Source organism: Schistocerca serialis, chromosome 5, assembly GCF_023864345.2.
Source record: "Schistocerca serialis cubense isolate TAMUIC-IGC-003099 chromosome 5, iqSchSeri2.2, whole genome shotgun sequence".
Classification (NCBI taxonomy): Eukaryota; Metazoa; Arthropoda; class Insecta; order Orthoptera; family Acrididae; genus Schistocerca; species Schistocerca serialis.
Window position 1 is genome coordinate 271,448,199 of NC_064642.1, and position 19,430 is coordinate 271,467,628.

Below are 19,430 nucleotides of genomic sequence, written 5' to 3' on the forward strand. Positions count from 1 at the left end.
CCAAAGGTCTCTTTAATTTACCTGTAGGCAGTATCTATCTTACCCCTAGTGAGATAAGCCTCTACATCCTTACATTTGTCCTCTAGCCATGCCTTCTTAGCCATTTTGCACTTCCTGTTGATATCATTTTTGAGTCGTTTGTATTCCTTTTTGCCTGCTTCATTTACTGCATTTTTATATTTTCTCCTTTCATCATTTAAATTCAATATTTCTTCAGTTACCCAAGGGTTTCTACCAGCCCTCGTCATTTTACCTATTTGATCCTCCACTGTCTTCACTACTTCATCCCTCAAAGCTGCCCATTCCTCTTTTACTGTATTTCTTTCCCCCATTCCTGTCAATTGTTCCCTTATGCTCTCCCTGAAACTCTGTACAACCTCTGGTTCTTTCAGTTTATCCAGGTCCCATCTCCTTAAATTCCCACCTTTTTGTAGTTTCTTCAGTTTTAATCTACAGTTCATAACCAATAGATTGTGGTCAGAGTCCACATATGCCCCTGGAAATGTCTTACAATTTAAAACCTGGTTCCTAAATATCTGTCTTACCATTATATTATCCATATGATACCTGTTAGTATCTCCAGGGTTCTTCCATATATATAACCTACTTTCATGAACGATGTAGGTTACAGTATGATGGATGTAGGTTACTGTAATTACTCGGAGATGAACAGGCTAGCGCAGGACAGAGTAACATGAAGAGCTGTATCAAACCAGTCTTTGCACTGAGTACCACAATAACAGCTAACCAATCGTTAATGAGAATCGTATTCGATCCTACAGAACAACGTTTTTGACATTTCTGATAAATCAATACTAGGTTAGGATATGCTAACGTTCCACCAACGACGAATTCAAAGGAGATGAGTTGGATTTGTAAGAATGTGTAAGGCAGTTGGCATTTTCAAGGGAACTAGCGTGGTATTCGGCGTAATAAAATTGGAAAAACATGGTGATTGTTAATCTTGTTGGCCAGAGTTGGGTTAGAACTCATCTCTTCTATAGCAGGAGTTCAGTACTAAGCCACTGAGGCAACTGCTCGGCCGGAAGGACATTGACGGAAGAACATAAATAGTTGGTGGTCACGTCTTTATCAATTCAAGTAACGTGGAACATACGCTCTCGAGATTGGTAGGACAAGAAGTGAAGGAAACTTCTGAGTTGCAGACTCTGTATGTCTATAATAAAATGAAATAATATTCATCACACAGACATTACGTAGTATGTTGGTGGCGGCAGGAAACGGCCTTCTACACCTACATCTACGTAGATACTCCGCAAGTCACCGTATGGTGCTTGGTGGAGGGTACTCTGTACCACTACTAGTCATTTCCTTTTCTGTTACACTCGCAAATAGAGCGCGTGGAAAACGACTGTCTATACACCTTCATAAGAGCCCTAATTTCTCGTATGTTACCTCTGGGGTCCTTATGCGCAGTGTATGTAGGCGGCAAAAGAATCGTTTGGTAGTCAGCTTCAAATGCCGGTTCTCTATGCTTTCTAAATAGTGTTTGTCGAAAAGAAAGTCACCTTTCCTCCAGGGTTCCCCATCTGTGTTTCCGAAGCATTCCATAACAATTACATGGTATTCGAACCTAACGGTAAGAGACCTAGCAGCCCGCCTCTGAACTTGTTCGATGTTTTCCTTCAAACTGAACTGGTACGGATCTTAAACACTCGAGCAACACTGAAGAATAGGTCGCACCAGCGTGCTATATGCGGTCCCGCTTTAGGTGAGCCACTTTTTCCTAAAATTATCCCAATAAACCGAAGTCGAACATTCATCTTCCCTAGCACAGTTCTCACATATTCGTTTCAATTCGTATCGCTTTGCAACGTTTCTGTCCAGATATTTAAACGACTCGTCTGTATCAAGCAGGGCACTAGCAATAGTGTGTTTGAATATTACAAATTTGTTCTTCCTACTCATTAGCTTTAACTTACAATTATCCACATTTAGGGCTAGCTGCCATTCATCACACCAACCAGAAATTTCGGCTAAGTCGTCCTGTACCTTCTTACAGTCATTCAACTTCGACACCTTACTGCACACCAGGGCATCATCAACAAACAACCGCAGATTGCTTCCGCCAACTATTTACATATATGGAGAACATCAGCGGTCCTATAACACTTCATGGGGCACTTCTGATGATACTCTTGTCTCTGATGAATCCTCACCGTCGTGGACATCGTACTTGGTTCTACTACTCAAGAAGTCTTCGAGTCATTCAGACATCTGTTAACTTACTCCATATGCTCGTACCTTCGTTAACAGCCTACAAAGGGCACTGTGTAAAATGCTTTCTGGAAATATGGAATTCGCCTATCGCCCTTCATACATAGTTCGCAGTACATCATGTAAAAATAGGGAAAGCTGGGTTTCGTAGGAACGATGCTCATTTGTGGTCCTATAACACTTCATGGGGCACTTCTGATGATACTCTTGTCTCTGATGAATCCTCACCGTCGTGGACATCGTACTTGGTTCTACTACTCAAGAAGTCTTCGAGTCATTCAGACATCTGTGAACTTACTCCATATGCTCGTACCTTCGTTAACAGCCTACAAAGGGCACTGTGTAAAATGCTTTCTGGAAATATGGAATTCGCCTATCGCCCTTCATACATAGTTCGCAGTACATCATGTAAAAATAGGGAAAGCTGGGTTTCGTAGGAACGATGCTCATTTGTGGTCCTATAACACTTCATGGGGCACTTCTGATGATACTCTTGTCTCTGATGAATCCTCACCGTCGTGGACATCGTACTTGGTTCTACTACTCAAGAAGTCTTCGAGTCATTCAGACATCTGTTAACTTACTCCATATGCTCGTACCTTCGTTAAGAGCCTACAAAGGGCACTGTGTAAAATGCTTTCTGGAAATATGGAATTCGCCTATCGCCCTTCATACATAGTTCGCAGTACATCATGTAAAAATAGGGAAAGCTGGTTTTCGTAGGAACGATGCTCATTTGTGGTCCTATAACACTTCATGGGGCACTTCTGATGATACTCTTGTCTCTGATGAATCCTCACCGTCGTGGACATCGTACTTGGTTCTACTACTCAAGAAGTCTTCGAGTCATTCAGACATCTGTGAACTTACTCCATATGCTCGTACCTTCGTTAACAGCCTACAAAGGGCACTGTGTAAAATGCTTTCTGGAAATATGGAATTCGCCTATCGCCCTTCATACATAGTTCGCAGTACATCATGTAAAAATAGGGAAAGCTGGGTTTCGTAGGAACGATGCTCATTTGTGGTCCTATAACACTTCATGGGGCACTTCTGATGATACTCTTGTCTCTGATGAATCCTCACCGTCGTGGACATCGTACTTGGTTCTACTACTCAAGAAGTCTTCGAGTCATTCAGACATCTGTTAACTTACTCCATATGCTCGTACCTTCGTTAAGAGCCTACAAAGGGCACTGTGTAAAATGCTTTCTGGAAATATGGAATTCGCCTATCGCCCTTCATACATAGTTCGCAGTACATCATGTAAAAATAGGGAAAGCTGGGTTTCGTAGGAACGATGCTCATTTGTGGTCCTATAACACTTCATGGGGCACTTCTGATGATACTCTTGTCTCTGATGAATCCTCACCGTCGTGGACATCGTACTTGGTTCTACTACTCAAGAAGTCTTCGAGTCATTCAGACATCTGTTAACTTACTCCATATGCTCGTACCTTCGTTAACAGCCTACAAAGGGCACTGTGTAAAATGCTTTCTGGAAATATGGAATTCGCCTATCGCCCTTCATACATAGTTCGCAGTACATCATGTAAAAATAGGGAAAGCTGGGTTTCGTAGGAACGATGCTCATTTGTGGTCCTATAACACTTCATGGGGCACTTCTGATGATACTCTTGTCTCTGATGAATCCTCACCGTCGTGGACATCGTACTTGGTTCTACTACTCAAGAAGTCTTCGAGTCATTCAGACATCTGTTAACTTACTCCATATGCTCGTACCTTCGTTAACAGCCTACAAAGGGCACTGTGTAAAATGCTTTCTGGAAATATGGAATTCGCCTATCGCCCTTCATACATAGTTCGCAGTACATCATGTAAAAATAGGGAAAGCTGGGTTTCGTAGGAACGATGCTCATTTGTGGTCCAATAACACTTCATGGGGCACTTCTGATGATACTCTTGTCTCTGATGAATCCTCACCGTCGTGGACATCGTACTTGGTTCTACTACTCAAGAAGTCTTCGAGTCATTCAGACATCTGTTAACTTACTCCATATGCTCGTACCTTCGTTAACAGCCTACAAAGGGCACTGTGTAAAATGCTTTCTGGAAATATGGAATTCGCCTATCGCCCTTCATACATAGTTCGCAGTACATCATGTAAAAATAGGGAAAGCTGGGTTTCGTAGGAACGATGCTCATTTGTGGTCCTATAACACTTCATGGGGCACTTCTGATGATACTCTTGTCTCTGATGAATCCTCACCGTCGTGGACATCGTACTTGGTTCTACTACTCAAGAAGTCTTCGAGTCATTCAGACATCTGTTAACTTACTCCATATGCTCGTATCTTCGTTAACAGCCTACAAAGGGCACTGTGTAAAATGCTTTCTGGAAATATGGAATTCGCCTATCGCCCTTCATACATAGTTCGCAGTACATCATGTAAAAATAGGGAAAGCTGGGTTTCGTAGGAACGATGCTCATTTGTGGTCCAATAACACTTCATGGGGCACTTCTGATGATACTCTTGTCTCTGATGAATCCTCACCGTCGTGGACATCGTACTTGGTTCTACTACTCAAGAAGTCTTCGAGTCATTCAGACATCTGTTAACTTACTCCATATGCTCGTACCTTCGTTAACAGCCTACAAAGGGCACTGTGTAAAATGCTTTCTGGAAATATGGAATTCGCCTATCGCCCTTCATACATAGTTCGCAGTACATCATGTAAAAATAGGGAAAGCTGGGTTTCGTAGGAACGATGCTCATTTGTGGTCCTATAACACTTCATGGGGCACTTCTGATGATACTCTTGTCTCTGATGAATCCTCACCGTCGTGGACATCGTACTTGGTTCTACTACTCAAGAAGTCTTCGAGTCATTCAGACATCTGTTAACTTACTCCATATGCTCGTATCTTCGTTAACAGCCTACAAAGGGCACTGTGTAAAATGCTTTCTGGAAATATGGAATTCGCCTATCGCCCTTCATACATAGTTCGCAGTACATCATGTAAAAATAGGGAAAGCTGGGTTTCGTAGGAACGATGCTCATTTGTGGTCCAATAACACTTCATGGGGCACTTCTGATGATACTCTTGTCTCTGATGAATCCTCACCGTCGTGGACATCGTACTTGGTTCTACTACTCAAGAAGTCTTCGAGTCATTCAGACATCTGTTAACTTACTCCATATGCTCGTACCTTCGTTAACAGCCTACAAAGGGCACTGTGTAAAATGCTTTCTGGAAATATGGAATTCGCCTATCGCCCTTCATACATAGTTCGCAGTACATCATGTAAAAATAGGGAAAGCTGGGTTTCGTAGGAACGATGCTCATTTGTGGTCCTATAACACTTCATGGGGCACTTCTGATGATACTCTTGTCTCTGATGAATCCTCACCGTCGTGGACATCGTACTTGGTTCTACTACTCAAGAAGTCTTCGAGTCATTCAGACATCTGTGAACTTACTCCATATGCTCGTATCTTCGTTAACAGCCTACAAAGGGCACTGTGTAAAATGCTTTCTGGAAATATGGAATTCGCCTATCGCCCTTCATACATAGTTCGCAGTACATCATGTAAAAATAGGGAAAGCTGGGTTTCGTAGGAACGATGCTCATTTGTGGTCCTATAACACTTCATGGGGCACTTCTGATGATACTCTTGTCTCTGATGAATCCTCACCGTCGTGGACATCGTACTTGGTTCTACTACTCAAGAAGTCTTCGAGTCATTCAGACATCTGTTAACTTACTCCATATGCTCGTACCTTCGTTAACAGCCTACAAAGGGCACTGTGTAAAATGCTTTCTGGAAATATGGAATTCGCCTATCGCCCTTCATACATAGTTCGCAGTACATCATGTAAAAATAGGGAAAGCTGGGTTTCGTAGGAACGATGCTCATTTGTGGTCCAATAACACTTCATGGGGCACTTCTGATGATACTCTTGTCTCTGATGAATCCTCACCGTCGTGGACATCGTACTTGGTTCTACTACTCAAGAAGTCTTCGAGTCATTCAGACATCTGTTAACTTACTCCATATGCTCGTACCTTCGTTAACAGCCTACAAAGGGCACTGTGTAAAATGCTTTCTGGAAATATGGAATTCGCCTATCGCCCTTCATACATAGTTCGCAGTACATCATGTAAAAATAGGGAAAGCTGGGTTTCGTAGGAACGATGCTCATTTGTGGTCCTATAACACTTCATGGGGCACTTCTGATGATACTCTTGTCTCTGATGAATCCTCACCGTCGTGGACATCGTACTTGGTTCTACTACTCAAGAAGTCTTCGAGTCATTCAGACATCTGTTAACTTACTCCATATGCTCGTACCTTCGTTAACAGCCTACAAAGGGCACTGTGTAAAATGCTTTCTGGAAATATGGAATTCGCCTATCGCCCTTCATACATAGTTCGCAGTACATCATGTAAAAATAGGGAAAGCTGGGTTTCGTAGGAACGATGCTCATTTGTGGTCCTATAACACTTCATGGGGCACTTCTGATGATACTCTTGTCTCTGATGAATCCTCACCGTCGTGGACATCGTACTTGGTTCTACTACTCAAGAAGTCTTCGAGTCATTCAGACATCTGTTAACTTACTCCATATGCTCGTACCTTCGTTAACAGCCTACAAAGGGCACTGTGTAAAATGCTTTCTGGAAATATGGAATTCGCCTATCGCCCTTCATACATAGTTCGCAGTACATCATGTAAAAATAGGGAAAGCTGGGTTTCGTAGGAACGATGCTCATTTGTGGTCCAATAACACTTCATGGGGCACTTCTGATGATACTCTTGTCTCTGATGAATCCTCACCGTCGTGGACATCGTACTTGGTTCTACTACTCAAGAAGTCTTCGAGTCATTCAGACATCTGTTAACTTACTCCATATGCTCGTACCTTCGTTAACAGCCTACAAAGGGCACTGTGTAAAATGCTTTCTGGAAATATGGAATTCGCCTATCGCCCTTCATACATAGTTCGCAGTACATCATGTAAAAATAGGGAAAGCTGGGTTTCGTAGGAACGATGCTCATTTGTGGTCCTATAACACTTCATGGGGCACTTCTGATGATACTCTTGTCTCTGATGAATCCTCACCGTCGTGGACATCGTACTTGGTTCTACTACTCAAGAAGTCTTCGAGTCATTCAGACATCTGTTAACTTACTCCATATGCTCGTATCTTCGTTAACAGCCTACAAAGGGCACTGTGTAAAATGCTTTCTGGAAATATGGAATTCGCCTATCGCCCTTCATACATAGTTCGCAGTACATCATGTAAAAATAGGGAAAGCTGGGTTTCGTAGGAACGATGCTCATTTGTGGTCCAATAACACTTCATGGGGCACTTCTGATGATACTCTTGTCTCTGATGAATCCTCACCGTCGTGGACATCGTACTTGGTTCTACTACTCAAGAAGTCTTCGAGTCATTCAGACATCTGTTAACTTACTCCATATGCTCGTACCTTCGTTAACAGCCTACAAAGGGCACTGTGTAAAATGCTTTCTGGAAATATGGAATTCGCCTATCGCCCTTCATACATAGTTCGCAGTACATCATGTAAAAATAGGGAAAGCTGGGTTTCGTAGGAACGATGCTCATTTGTGGTCCTATAACACTTCATGGGGCACTTCTGATGATACTCTTGTCTCTGATGAATCCTCACCGTCGTGGACATCGTACTTGGTTCTACTACTCAAGAAGTCTTCGAGTCATTCAGACATCTGTTAACTTACTCCATATGCTCGTATCTTCGTTAACAGCCTACAAAGGGCACTGTGTAAAATGCTTTCTGGAAATATGGAATTCGCCTATCGCCCTTCATACATAGTTCGCAGTACATCATGTAAAAATAGGGAAAGCTGGGTTTCGTAGGAACGATGCTCATTTGTGGTCCAATAACACTTCATGGGGCACTTCTGATGATACTCTTGTCTCTGATGAATCCTCACCGTCGTGGACATCGTACTTGGTTCTACTACTCAAGAAGTCTTCGAGTCATTCAGACATCTGTTAACTTACTCCATATGCTCGTACCTTCGTTAACAGCCTACAAAGGGCACTGTGTAAAATGCTTTCTGGAAATATGGAATTCGCCTATCGCCCTTCATACATAGTTCGCAGTACATCATGTAAAAATAGGGAAAGCTGGGTTTCGTAGGAACGATGCTCATTTGTGGTCCTATAACACTTCATGGGGCACTTCTGATGATACTCTTGTCTCTGATGAATCCTCACCGTCGTGGACATCGTACTTGGTTCTACTACTCAAGAAGTCTTCGAGTCATTCAGACATCTGTGAACTTACTCCATATGCTCGTATCTTCGTTAACAGCCTACAAAGGGCACTGTGTAAAATGCTTTCTGGAAATATGGAATTCGCCTATCGCCCTTCATACATAGTTCGCAGTACATCATGTAAAAATAGGGAAAGCTGGGTTTCGTAGGAACGATGCTCATTTGTGGTCCTATAACACTTCATGGGGCACTTCTGATGATACTCTTGTCTCTGATGAATCCTCACCGTCGTGGACATCGTACTTGGTTCTACTACTCAAGAAGTCTTCGAGTCATTCAGACATCTGTTAACTTACTCCATATGCTCGTACCTTCGTTAACAGCCTACAAAGGGCACTGTGTAAAATGCTTTCTGGAAATATGGAATTCGCCTATCGCCCTTCATACATAGTTCGCAGTACATCATGTAAAAATAGGGAAAGCTGGGTTTCGTAGGAACGATGCTCATTTGTGGTCCAATAACACTTCATGGGGCACTTCTGATGATACTCTTGTCTCTGATGAATCCTCACCGTCGTGGACATCGTACTTGGTTCTACTACTCAAGAAGTCTTCGAGTCATTCAGACATCTGTTAACTTACTCCATATGCTCGTACCTTCGTTAACAGCCTACAAAGGGCACTGTGTAAAATGCTTTCTGGAAATATGGAATTCGCCTATCGCCCTTCATACATAGTTCGCAGTACATCATGTAAAAATAGGGAAAGCTGGGTTTCGTAGGAACGATGCTCATTTGTGGTCCTATAACACTTCATGGGGCACTTCTGATGATACTCTTGTCTCTGATGAATCCTCACCGTCGTGGACATCGTACTTGGTTCTACTACTCAAGAAGTCTTCGAGTCATTCAGACATCTGTTAACTTACTCCATATGCTCGTACCTTCGTTAACAGCCTACAAAGGGCACTGTGTAAAATGCTTTCTGGAAATATGGAATTCGCCTATCGCCCTTCATACATAGTTCGCAGTACATCATGTAAAAATAGGGAAAGCTGGGTTTCGTAGGAACGATGCTCATTTGTGGTCCTATAACACTTCATGGGGCACTTCTGATGATACTCTTGTCTCTGATGAATCCTCACCGTCGTGGACATCGTACTTGGTTCTACTACTCAAGAAGTCTTCGAGTCATTCAGACATCTGTTAACTTACTCCATATGCTCGTACCTTCGTTAACAGCCTACAAAGGGCACTGTGTAAAATGCTTTCTGGAAATATGGAATTCGCCTATCGCCCTTCATACATAGTTCGCAGTACATCATGTAAAAATAGGGAAAGCTGGGTTTCGTAGGAACGATGCTCATTTGTGGTCCAATAACACTTCATGGGGCACTTCTGATGATACTCTTGTCTCTGATGAATCCTCACCGTCGTGGACATCGTACTTGGTTCTACTACTCAAGAAGTCTTCGAGTCATTCAGACATCTGTGAACTTACTCCATATGCTCGTATCTTCGTTAACAGCCTACAAAGGGCACTGTGTAAAATGCTTTCTGGAAATATGGAATTCGCCTATCGCCCTTCATACATAGTTCGCAGTACATCATGTAAAAATAGGGAAAGCTGGGTTTCGTAGGAACGATGCTCATTTATGGTCCTATAACACTTCATGGGGCACTTCTGATGATACTCTTGTCTCTGATGAATCCTCACCGTCGTGGACATCGTACTTGGTTCTACTACTCAAGAAGTCTTCGAGTCATTCAGACATCTGTTAACTTACTCCATATGCTCGTACCTTCGTTAACAGCCTACAAAGGGCACTGTGTAAAATGCTTTCTGGAAATATGGAATTCGCCTATCGCCCTTCATACATAGTTCGCAGTACATCATGTAAAAATAGGGAAAGCTGGGTTTCGTAGGAACGATGCTCATTTGTGGTCCTATAACACTTCATGGGGCACTTCTGATGATACTCTTGTCTCTGATGAATCCTCACCGTCGTGGACATCGTACTTGGTTCTACTACTCAAGAAGTCTTCGAGTCATTCAGACATCTGTTAACTTACTCCATATGCTCGTACCTTCGTTAACAGCCTACAAAGGGCACTGTGTAAAATGCTTTCTGGAAATATGGAATTCGCCTATCGCCCTTCATACATAGTTCGCAGTACATCATGTAAAAATAGGGAAAGCTGGGTTTCGTAGGAACGATGCTCATTTGTGGTCCTATAACACTTCATGGGGCACTTCTGATGATACTCTTGTCTCTGATGAATCCTCACCGTCGTGGACATCGTACTTGGTTCTACTACTCAAGAAGTCTTCGAGTCATTCAGACATCTGTTAACTTACTCCATATGCTCGTACCTTCGTTAACAGCCTACAAAGGGCACTGTGTAAAATGCTTTCTGGAAATATGGAATTCGCCTATCGCCCTTCATACATAGTTCGCAGTACATCATGTAAAAATAGGGAAAGCTGGGTTTCGTAGGAACGATGCTCATTTGTGGTCCTATAACACTTCATGGGGCACTTCTGATGATACTCTTGTCTCTGATGAATCCTCACCGTCGTGGACATCGTACTTGGTTCTACTACTCAAGAAGTCTTCGAGTCATTCAGACATCTGTTAACTTACTCCATATGCTCGTACCTTCGTTAACAGCCTACAAAGGGCACTGTGTAAAATGCTTTCTGGAAATATGGAATTCGCCTATCGCCCTTCATACATAGTTCGCAGTACATCATGTAAAAATAGGGAAAGCTGGGTTTCGTAGGAACGATGCTCATTTGTGGTCCTATAACACTTCATGGGGCACTTCTGATGATACTCTTGTCTCTGATGAATCCTCACCGTCGTGGACATCGTACTTGGTTCTACTACTCAAGAAGTCTTCGAGTCATTCAGACATCTGTTAACTTACTCCATATGCTCGTACCTTCGTTAACAGCCTACAAAGGGCACTGTGTAAAATGCTTTCTGGAAATATGGAATTCGCCTATCGCCCTTCATACATAGTTCGCAGTACATCATGTAAAAATAGGGAAAGCTGGGTTTCGTAGGAACGATGCTCATTTGTGGTCCTATAACACTTCATGGGGCACTTCTGATGATACTCTTGTCTCTGATGAATCCTCACCGTCGTGGACATCGTACTTGGTTCTACTACTCAAGAAGTCTTCGAGTCATTCAGACATCTGTTAACTTACTCCATATGCTCGTACCTTCGTTAACAGCCTACAAAGGGCACTGTGTAAAATGCTTTCTGGAAATATGGAATTCGCCTATCGCCCTTCATACATAGTTCGCAGTACATCATGTAAAAATAGGGAAAGCTGGGTTTCGTAGGAACGATGCTCATTTGTGGTCCTATAACACTTCATGGGGCACTTCTGATGATACTCTTGTCTCTGATGAATCCTCACCGTCGTGGACATCGTACTTGGTTCTACTACTCAAGAAGTCTTCGAGTCATTCAGACATCTGTTAACTTACTCCATATGCTCGTACCTTCGTTAACAGCCTACAAAGGGCACTGTGTAAAATGCTTTCTGGAAATATGGAATTCGCCTATCGCCCTTCATACATAGTTCGCAGTACATCATGTAAAAATAGGGAAAGCTGGGTTTCGTAGGAACGATGCTCATTTGTGGTCCTATAACACTTCATGGGGCACTTCTGATGATACTCTTGTCTCTGATGAATCCTCACCGTCGTGGACATCGTACTTGGTTCTACTACTCAAGAAGTCTTCGAGTCATTCAGACATCTGTTAACTTACTCCATATGCTCGTACCTTCGTTAACAGCCTACAAAGGGCACTGTGTAAAATGCTTTCTGGAAATATGGAATTCGCCTATCGCCCTTCATACATAGTTCGCAGTACATCATGTAAAAATAGGGAAAGCTGGGTTTCGTAGGAACGATGCTCATTTGTGGTCCTATAACACTTCATGGGGCACTTCTGATGATACTCTTGTCTCTGATGAATCCTCACCGTCGTGGACATCGTACTTGGTTCTACTACTCAAGAAGTCTTCGAGTCATTCAGACATCTGTGAACTTACTCCATATGCTCGTACCTTCGTTAACAGCCTACAAAGGGCACTGTGTAAAATGCTTTCTGGAAATATGGAATTCGCCTATCGCCCTTCATACATAGTTCGCAGTACATCATGTAAAAATAGGGAAAGCTGGGTTTCGTAGGAACGATGCTCATTTGTGGTCCAATAACACTTCATGGGGCACTTCTGATGATACTCTTGTCTCTGATGAATCCTCACCGTCGTGGACATCGTACTTGGTTCTACTACTCAAGAAGTCTTCGAGTCATTCAGACATCTGTGAACTTACTCCATATGCTCGTATCTTCGTTAACAGCCTACAAAGGGCACTGTGTAAAATGCTTTCTGGAAATATGGAATTCGCTTATCGCCCTTCATACATAGTTCGCAGTACATCATGTAAAAATAGGGAAAGCTGGGTTTCGTAGGAACGATGCTCATTTGTGGTCCTATAACACTTCATGGGGCACTTCTGATGATACTCTTGTCTCTGATGAATCCTCACCGTCGTGGACATCGTACTTGGTTCTACTACTCAAGAAGTCTTCGAGTCATTCAGACATCTGTTAACTTACTCCATATGCTCGTACCTTCGTTAACAGCCTACAAAGGGCACTGTGTAAAATGCTTTCTGGAAATATGGAATTCGCCTATCGCCCTTCATACATAGTTCGCAGTACATCATGTAAAAATAGGGAAAGCTGGGTTTCGTAGGAACGATGCTCATTTGTGGTCCTATAACACTTCATGGGGCACTTCTGATGATACTCTTGTCTCTGATGAATCCTCACCGTCGTGGACATCGTACTTGGTTCTACTACTCAAGAAGTCTTCGAGTCATTCAGACATCTGTTAACTTACTCCATATGCTCGTACCTTCGTTAAGAGCCTACAAAGGGCACTGTGTAAAATGCTTTCTGGAAATATGGAATTCGCCTATCGCCCTTCATACATAGTTCGCAATACATCATGTAAAAATAGGGAAAGCTGGGTTTCGTAGGAACGATGCTCATTTGTGGTCCTATAACACTTCATGGGGCACTTCTGATGATACTCTTGTCTCTGATGAATCCTCACCGTCGTGGACATCGTACTTGGTTCTACTACTCAAGAAGTCTTCGAGTCATTCAGACATCTGTTAACTTACTCCATATGCTCGTACCTTCGTTAACAGCCTACAAAGGGCACTGTGTAAAATGCTTTCTGGAAATATGGAATTCGCCTATCGCCCTTCATACATAGTTCGCAGTACATCATGTAAAAATAGGGAAAGCTGGGTTTCGTAGGAACGATGCTCATTTGTGGTCCTATAACACTTCATGGGGCACTTCTGATGATACTCTTGTCTCTGATGAATCCTCACCGTCGTGGACATCGTACTTGGTTCTACTACTCAAGAAGTCTTCGAGTCATTCAGACATCTGTTAACTTACTCCATATGCTCGTACCTTCGTTAACAGCCTACAAAGGGCACTGTGTAAAATGCTTTCTGGAAATATGGAATTCGCCTATCGCCCTTCATACATAGTTCGCAGTACATCATGTAAAAATAGGGAAAGCTGGGTTTCGTAGGAACGATGCTCATTTGTGGTCCTATAACACTTCATGGGGCACTTCTGATGATACTCTTGTCTCTGATGAATCCTCACCGTCGTGGACATCGTACTTGGTTCTACTACTCAAGAAGTCTTCGAGTCATTCAGACATCTGTTAACTTACTCCATATGCTCGTACCTTCGTTAACAGCCTACAAAGGGCACTGTGTAAAATGCTTTCTGGAAATATGGAATTCGCCTATCGCCCTTCATACATAGTTCGCAGTACATCATGTAAAAATAGGGAAAGCTGGGTTTCGTAGGAACGATGCTCATTTGTGGTCCTATAACACTTCATGGGGCACTTCTGATGATACTCTTGTCTCTGATGAATCCTCACCGTCGTGGACATCGTACTTGGTTCTACTACTCAAGAAGTCTTCGAGTCATTCAGACATCTGTGAACTTACTCCATATGCTCGTACCTTCGTTAACAGCCTACAAAGGGCACTGTGTAAAATGCTTTCTGGAAATATGGAATTCGCCTATCGCCCTTCATACATAGTTCGCAGTACATCATGTAAAAATAGGGAAAGCTGGGTTTCGTAGGAACGATGCTCATTTGTGGACATAAGCTTCTGAGTCTCAAGAACGTTTAATATATTTTAACCGAGACTATGTAAAAAGATTCTACAGCAGACAGAATTAGGAATATTGGTTTCCAATTTTACGGGTCCATTCTTTTACCATTCTTATATATTGCAGTCACCTGCGCTTTTCTTCAGTCACTTGCAACTTTGCACTGGGTGACAGATACACGATAAATACGTGCTAGGCAAGGGGACAATGCCTTACAGTACTGTTTGTAATAGCGAATTGGGTTTCCATCCGGAACTGGTCATTTACTTGTTTTCAAATATTTCAGTTGTTGTTCAACCCCAGGAATGCTTATTACTGTGTCGTTCTTTTTGCTACCTTCAGCTGCCACGTCAGACTGGCCAACAGGGGACTGAATGGAAGCTTAGCGATTTTTCATAGGACCAGAACTTTCTCGGGTTCTCTGCCAGATCTTTCGCTACCATGTGGCAGTGGTAGTTGCAAGCTTCGCACATAGATCTTCTCACAGAAGCATGAATCTCTAGTAATCTTCACATCTCGTCACTCGTGCGTTCTCTTTTGAACCGAGAGCGCAACAGCCTCTGCTTCCTCAGCATCTTCCAAATTTCGTTAATACACCATGGTTTGATCTTTTCCATAATTTATCCACTTTCTAAGCACATAGATCTCCTGACCATGATTTACAATCTGCTTAAACATTGCCCGTAACTCCTCTACATCCATCTTACTCGAACTAAGTGGTTTTAGTTCATTTCCTAAGAGAGTTTCTAACAACTGCTTATCTGCTCCATCCAGCAGAGACACTGTCCTAGCCTTTTTGACTAATTAACGTTCGTAATGATGATTGCTGTAATGACAAAATCAAACGGCTCTAACCACTACTGATGTCATCAGTAGCCTAGACTTAGATCTACTTAAACCTAAATAACCTAAGGACAGCACACACATCCATTCCCGAGGCAGAATTCGAACCTGCGACCGTAGCAGCAGTGCGGTTCCGCACTGAAGCGCCTAGAACATCTTGGCCACAGCGGCCGGCGCTATAATACGCTATAATATGTAAAATTCTGCCATAAAGTTTCACCGAATTTAAATTCATTACCATATCAAAATTTAAATAAGTGACTACATTTCGTTAACTTTTTATAATTAAAGGATACTATTATTTAAAACAAATCTCTTGATATTAGAGGAGCTACACTGTGGATGGGTAGCATTTTATTTTCGTTTAGGTGTCACAGCAAGCTGAAGAAGACTTCAACGCAGAACTGTTAATAATCCCATTGTCAGTAGTACTCTCTGATGAGGCACAAATTAAAATGACGTTTTGAATGGTATTGAAGCAAAGACAAGTTTCCGTATACCGCTATTTAACTTGCCTTGGCAATAAACGTGTCCCAATAGGTGAATTGCATCTCATTCGACGATCCACACCAAAACCACGAATAAGTGACAGTGTACCGCGTAAAAAAAGAAAAAGTAGAAGTCACAACAGCCAGCATCAGATTGGAAGAAAACCCCTCATAACATAGATGGTCGCATTTCGTAGCGACGTAGAATGGGAAGCCGTTCAATAGCATTATTCAGACAAGTTTTTGGTGGTTTCGGCCTACAAACATACAATTACCATAATGTACAATTAGAGCACTGTGTGTTGGACGTTTTGCGCCTTATATGACGCGCATTTGTGTTCTCGTGTTACAGTGCCGACGACGAACGTGCAGGCGGCGGAAGGGGGCGTGGCTCGGCTGCCGTGTGACATCACCCCAGCCGTGGCCGAAGACAAGCCGCTGCTGGTCATCTGGTACCGCGAGGACCTCAAAGCACCCATCTACAGGTCAGAAATAATTCCACGCATTGCTTGTTTGTTCCGTACATGATTTTCTCTTCGTCGTAATGATCGGTTACGAAAGTTTCACAGTTGAAGGTACCTTTCTCAATGTGTTGACTCGTGGTACGACCGAAATGACGTAGCTGTTATGCCGATAGTCCCACTTGCTAGAGGGCGACCATCCATATTTAGGCCTTCCGTAGCTTACCCAAATTACTTTAGGCAGAACTGGTGATCATTCCTATCAATGGGGCTTGACCGATATCTTTCCCCAACCAGAACTTGTGCTCTATCCTACAATATACTTGTCGCCAAATACGAGGTCTATTGCGAAAGTAATGCCCAATCGCACATGAGACAGAAATCAAAGTGAAACTTCGAGAAAGCTTTCCTCAGATATGTTGGGCAGTGTCTCTGGTATGCCCGTCGATCTGGTCACGTCGCTCTTTTTCAGTTCTGAGCACGCAGTGAGCACGTAAAATAGCCTAGAAAACAGTATCTCCCGCCAAGTATGAGGGCTTATAACTTCCGTTTGCTTACTTCTTCATGAGAGTACTCGGCAGCGCTATGCGGGGGAATTTAAGGTGCTCCTGCAGCGTTTTCGATGGGAAGTTTTGATAACCTATAGTACATCCCATAATTGGTTCCCCCAGAGTTCCATCTCTGCCCACATGAACCGCTGGTTATAAAGACAACATTTTGGCACAGAGAAGTAGCTGTAGATCAACTTAGAGAATTGGCGGAAAGCACAGACCGTTGCTTTCTATGAAGAGGGTATTGGAATGTTGGTACAACGCTACGCCTTATGTCTAATTCAGTGCGGCAACTAATTAGAGAAGTAGCTGAAAGGTCTAGCTAACATTTGTAAATAAAATAATTTTGTTTTTCACTGTGGTTTCCATTCCGCGAGTGATCGGTCGTTAGTTGGCGAACAGTCGTCGTACATCTACATCAGGGCTTCGCAGCAAACTCGCTCCGCCAGCAAGCGGTGAGCACAAGCCCGCAACGAGCGAGCACTGTACCCTCTCCAGTGTCACCGGGAGGACACCGTCGCAGCCGGCCGAAGTGGCCGTGCGGTTAAAGGCGCTGCAGTCTGGAACCGCGAGACCGCTACGGTCGCAGGTTCGAATCCTGCCTCGGGCATGGATGTTTGTGATGTCCTTAGGTTAGTTAGGTTTAACTAGTTCTAAGTTCTAGGGGACTAATGACCTCAGCAGTTGAGTCCCATAGTGCTCAGAGCCATTTGAACCATTTGACACTGTCGCACTATAGGTCAATTACTTCAAGCTGCTGATCATCCTGTCTTGGGTGCTGGAAGCTTTCTCAGTTTCTCATTCAGTTGCGCTTCGAAGCCGGATTTACTTCCCATCATGACTAACGCTCCAACTGCAGACACACAAACTAATAATCGCCGTGACAAACCTACGTTTTATACATGTTCTCCAGAGCTACTAAGAATGTCACATTCAGTTTTGTGCTTGTGATATCTACAGTTTGATACAGGGCTAAATTTTTTACAGAAATATTAAAAGCCCACTCTGAACGTCACTTTCCATAACAAGTGTGGGATGTACGATTGTCATGTATTATAAGACACCACGTGGAAGTGGTTTACCTGAAGTGGACGTAAATGTTCAGCTGCATCAACTTAGCATTCCTCAACTAAATATCAAAATTTGGAAATTTGTGGTATGTTCCTATGGGACCAAACTGCTAAGGTCATCGGTCCCTAGGCTAACACACTACTTAATATAACTTAAACTGACTTATGCTAAGGACAACACACACACACACACCAATGCCCGAGGGAGGACTCGAACCTCCGACGGCCGTATCCGCGCGGTTCGTGGCAAGGCGCCCTAGTCCGCACGGCTACCCCGCGCGACCATTAAATATCATCCGTGATAGTTTCCAAAGACTTTATTAAAAGTAATGCTGTTCTCTTCCTTCAGACGGCTCCATTTTGCTTTTTAAAACCTCTTGTACTTGATCAGGTCCTTCTCATTTTCCGTTTTCTATTCTTTGAAGTGCTATGACAAGCAATACCCATCTCATCGCGCAGCAGGTAGAAAGGCGAAGACATTGTCGGTGTTACACAATGCTGACTCGACATTAGATGATACTGCTACCAAAACTGACCTTCCACAATTTCACATTTGGCTCTTCTACCGCGCTGCAGGGATCACATACTACACACGCATCTCCCTCACTCGCCACCACGCCGCAATAGATCTGTTCGCAGGTAAGAGCGTGAGCAGAATGGAGTGCTCGCGCTCAGAATTAGCGAGTTGTTAAGCCTTAACCTATATTTACACCTGTGGTCTGCAAACCATTGCGAAGTCCGTGGCCGAGAGTGCTTTCCATCGTACCTCTTCTTCTTAGCTTTAGTCCCGTCTAGTAACTGGTCCACCCCACTCAGGATTTGGGAAAATGTTATTAATTTCCTTTCCTTTCTTTAATATCGCGGGCAGGTGCCCTTCCTGTCGCCACACTCGTCAGTTACCCAAGACAGGGAAGTCGTCACTGCATTGTGTAAAAATTGTTCCGTTTGCAATCGTTGTTTCAACGGTTTTGTATCGTATTTTATGGGAACCAGTCCAGCACCTCCATAAAGGAGAGTGGCAAACCGCCTTAACGCCACATTGATTTTGGCTCGTACACCAGCCACGTTTGTTGGCCCACAGTACGGGTTCGATCATGGCCTGACTCACTATTCCGTACTAGAACGTAGCGTGCTGTGCGTTACACCATAGCAGGCATACAGGTATTGTATGGCATATTATGGTGTAGAAGTTACATCATATAACACTGTAAGCTGCTGTCTGATTTATGAGCCACTAACTATTGGCACCAAGAATAACTCCGAAAGTATGATAGCGACTGAAAAGTTTGTGAGGCAATTG

The 19,430-nt window shown here is 43.2% G+C and overlaps 1 protein-coding gene across 1 annotated transcript in view; it reads left to right on the forward strand.

Moving 5' to 3' along the window:
* The window catches only part of LOC126481897 (nephrin-like), a gene marked incomplete at its 3' end in the record, with an annotated part of 714,415 nt that overhangs the window by 451,095 nt on the left and 243,890 nt on the right, over positions 1-19,430 (forward strand). Inside the window, exon 2 of the mRNA XM_050105855.1 lies at positions 16,401-16,533. Within this exon, the coding sequence (XP_049961812.1) occupies positions 16,401-16,533 (133 nt within the window). The remainder of the gene's footprint in view (positions 1-16,400; positions 16,534-19,430) is intronic.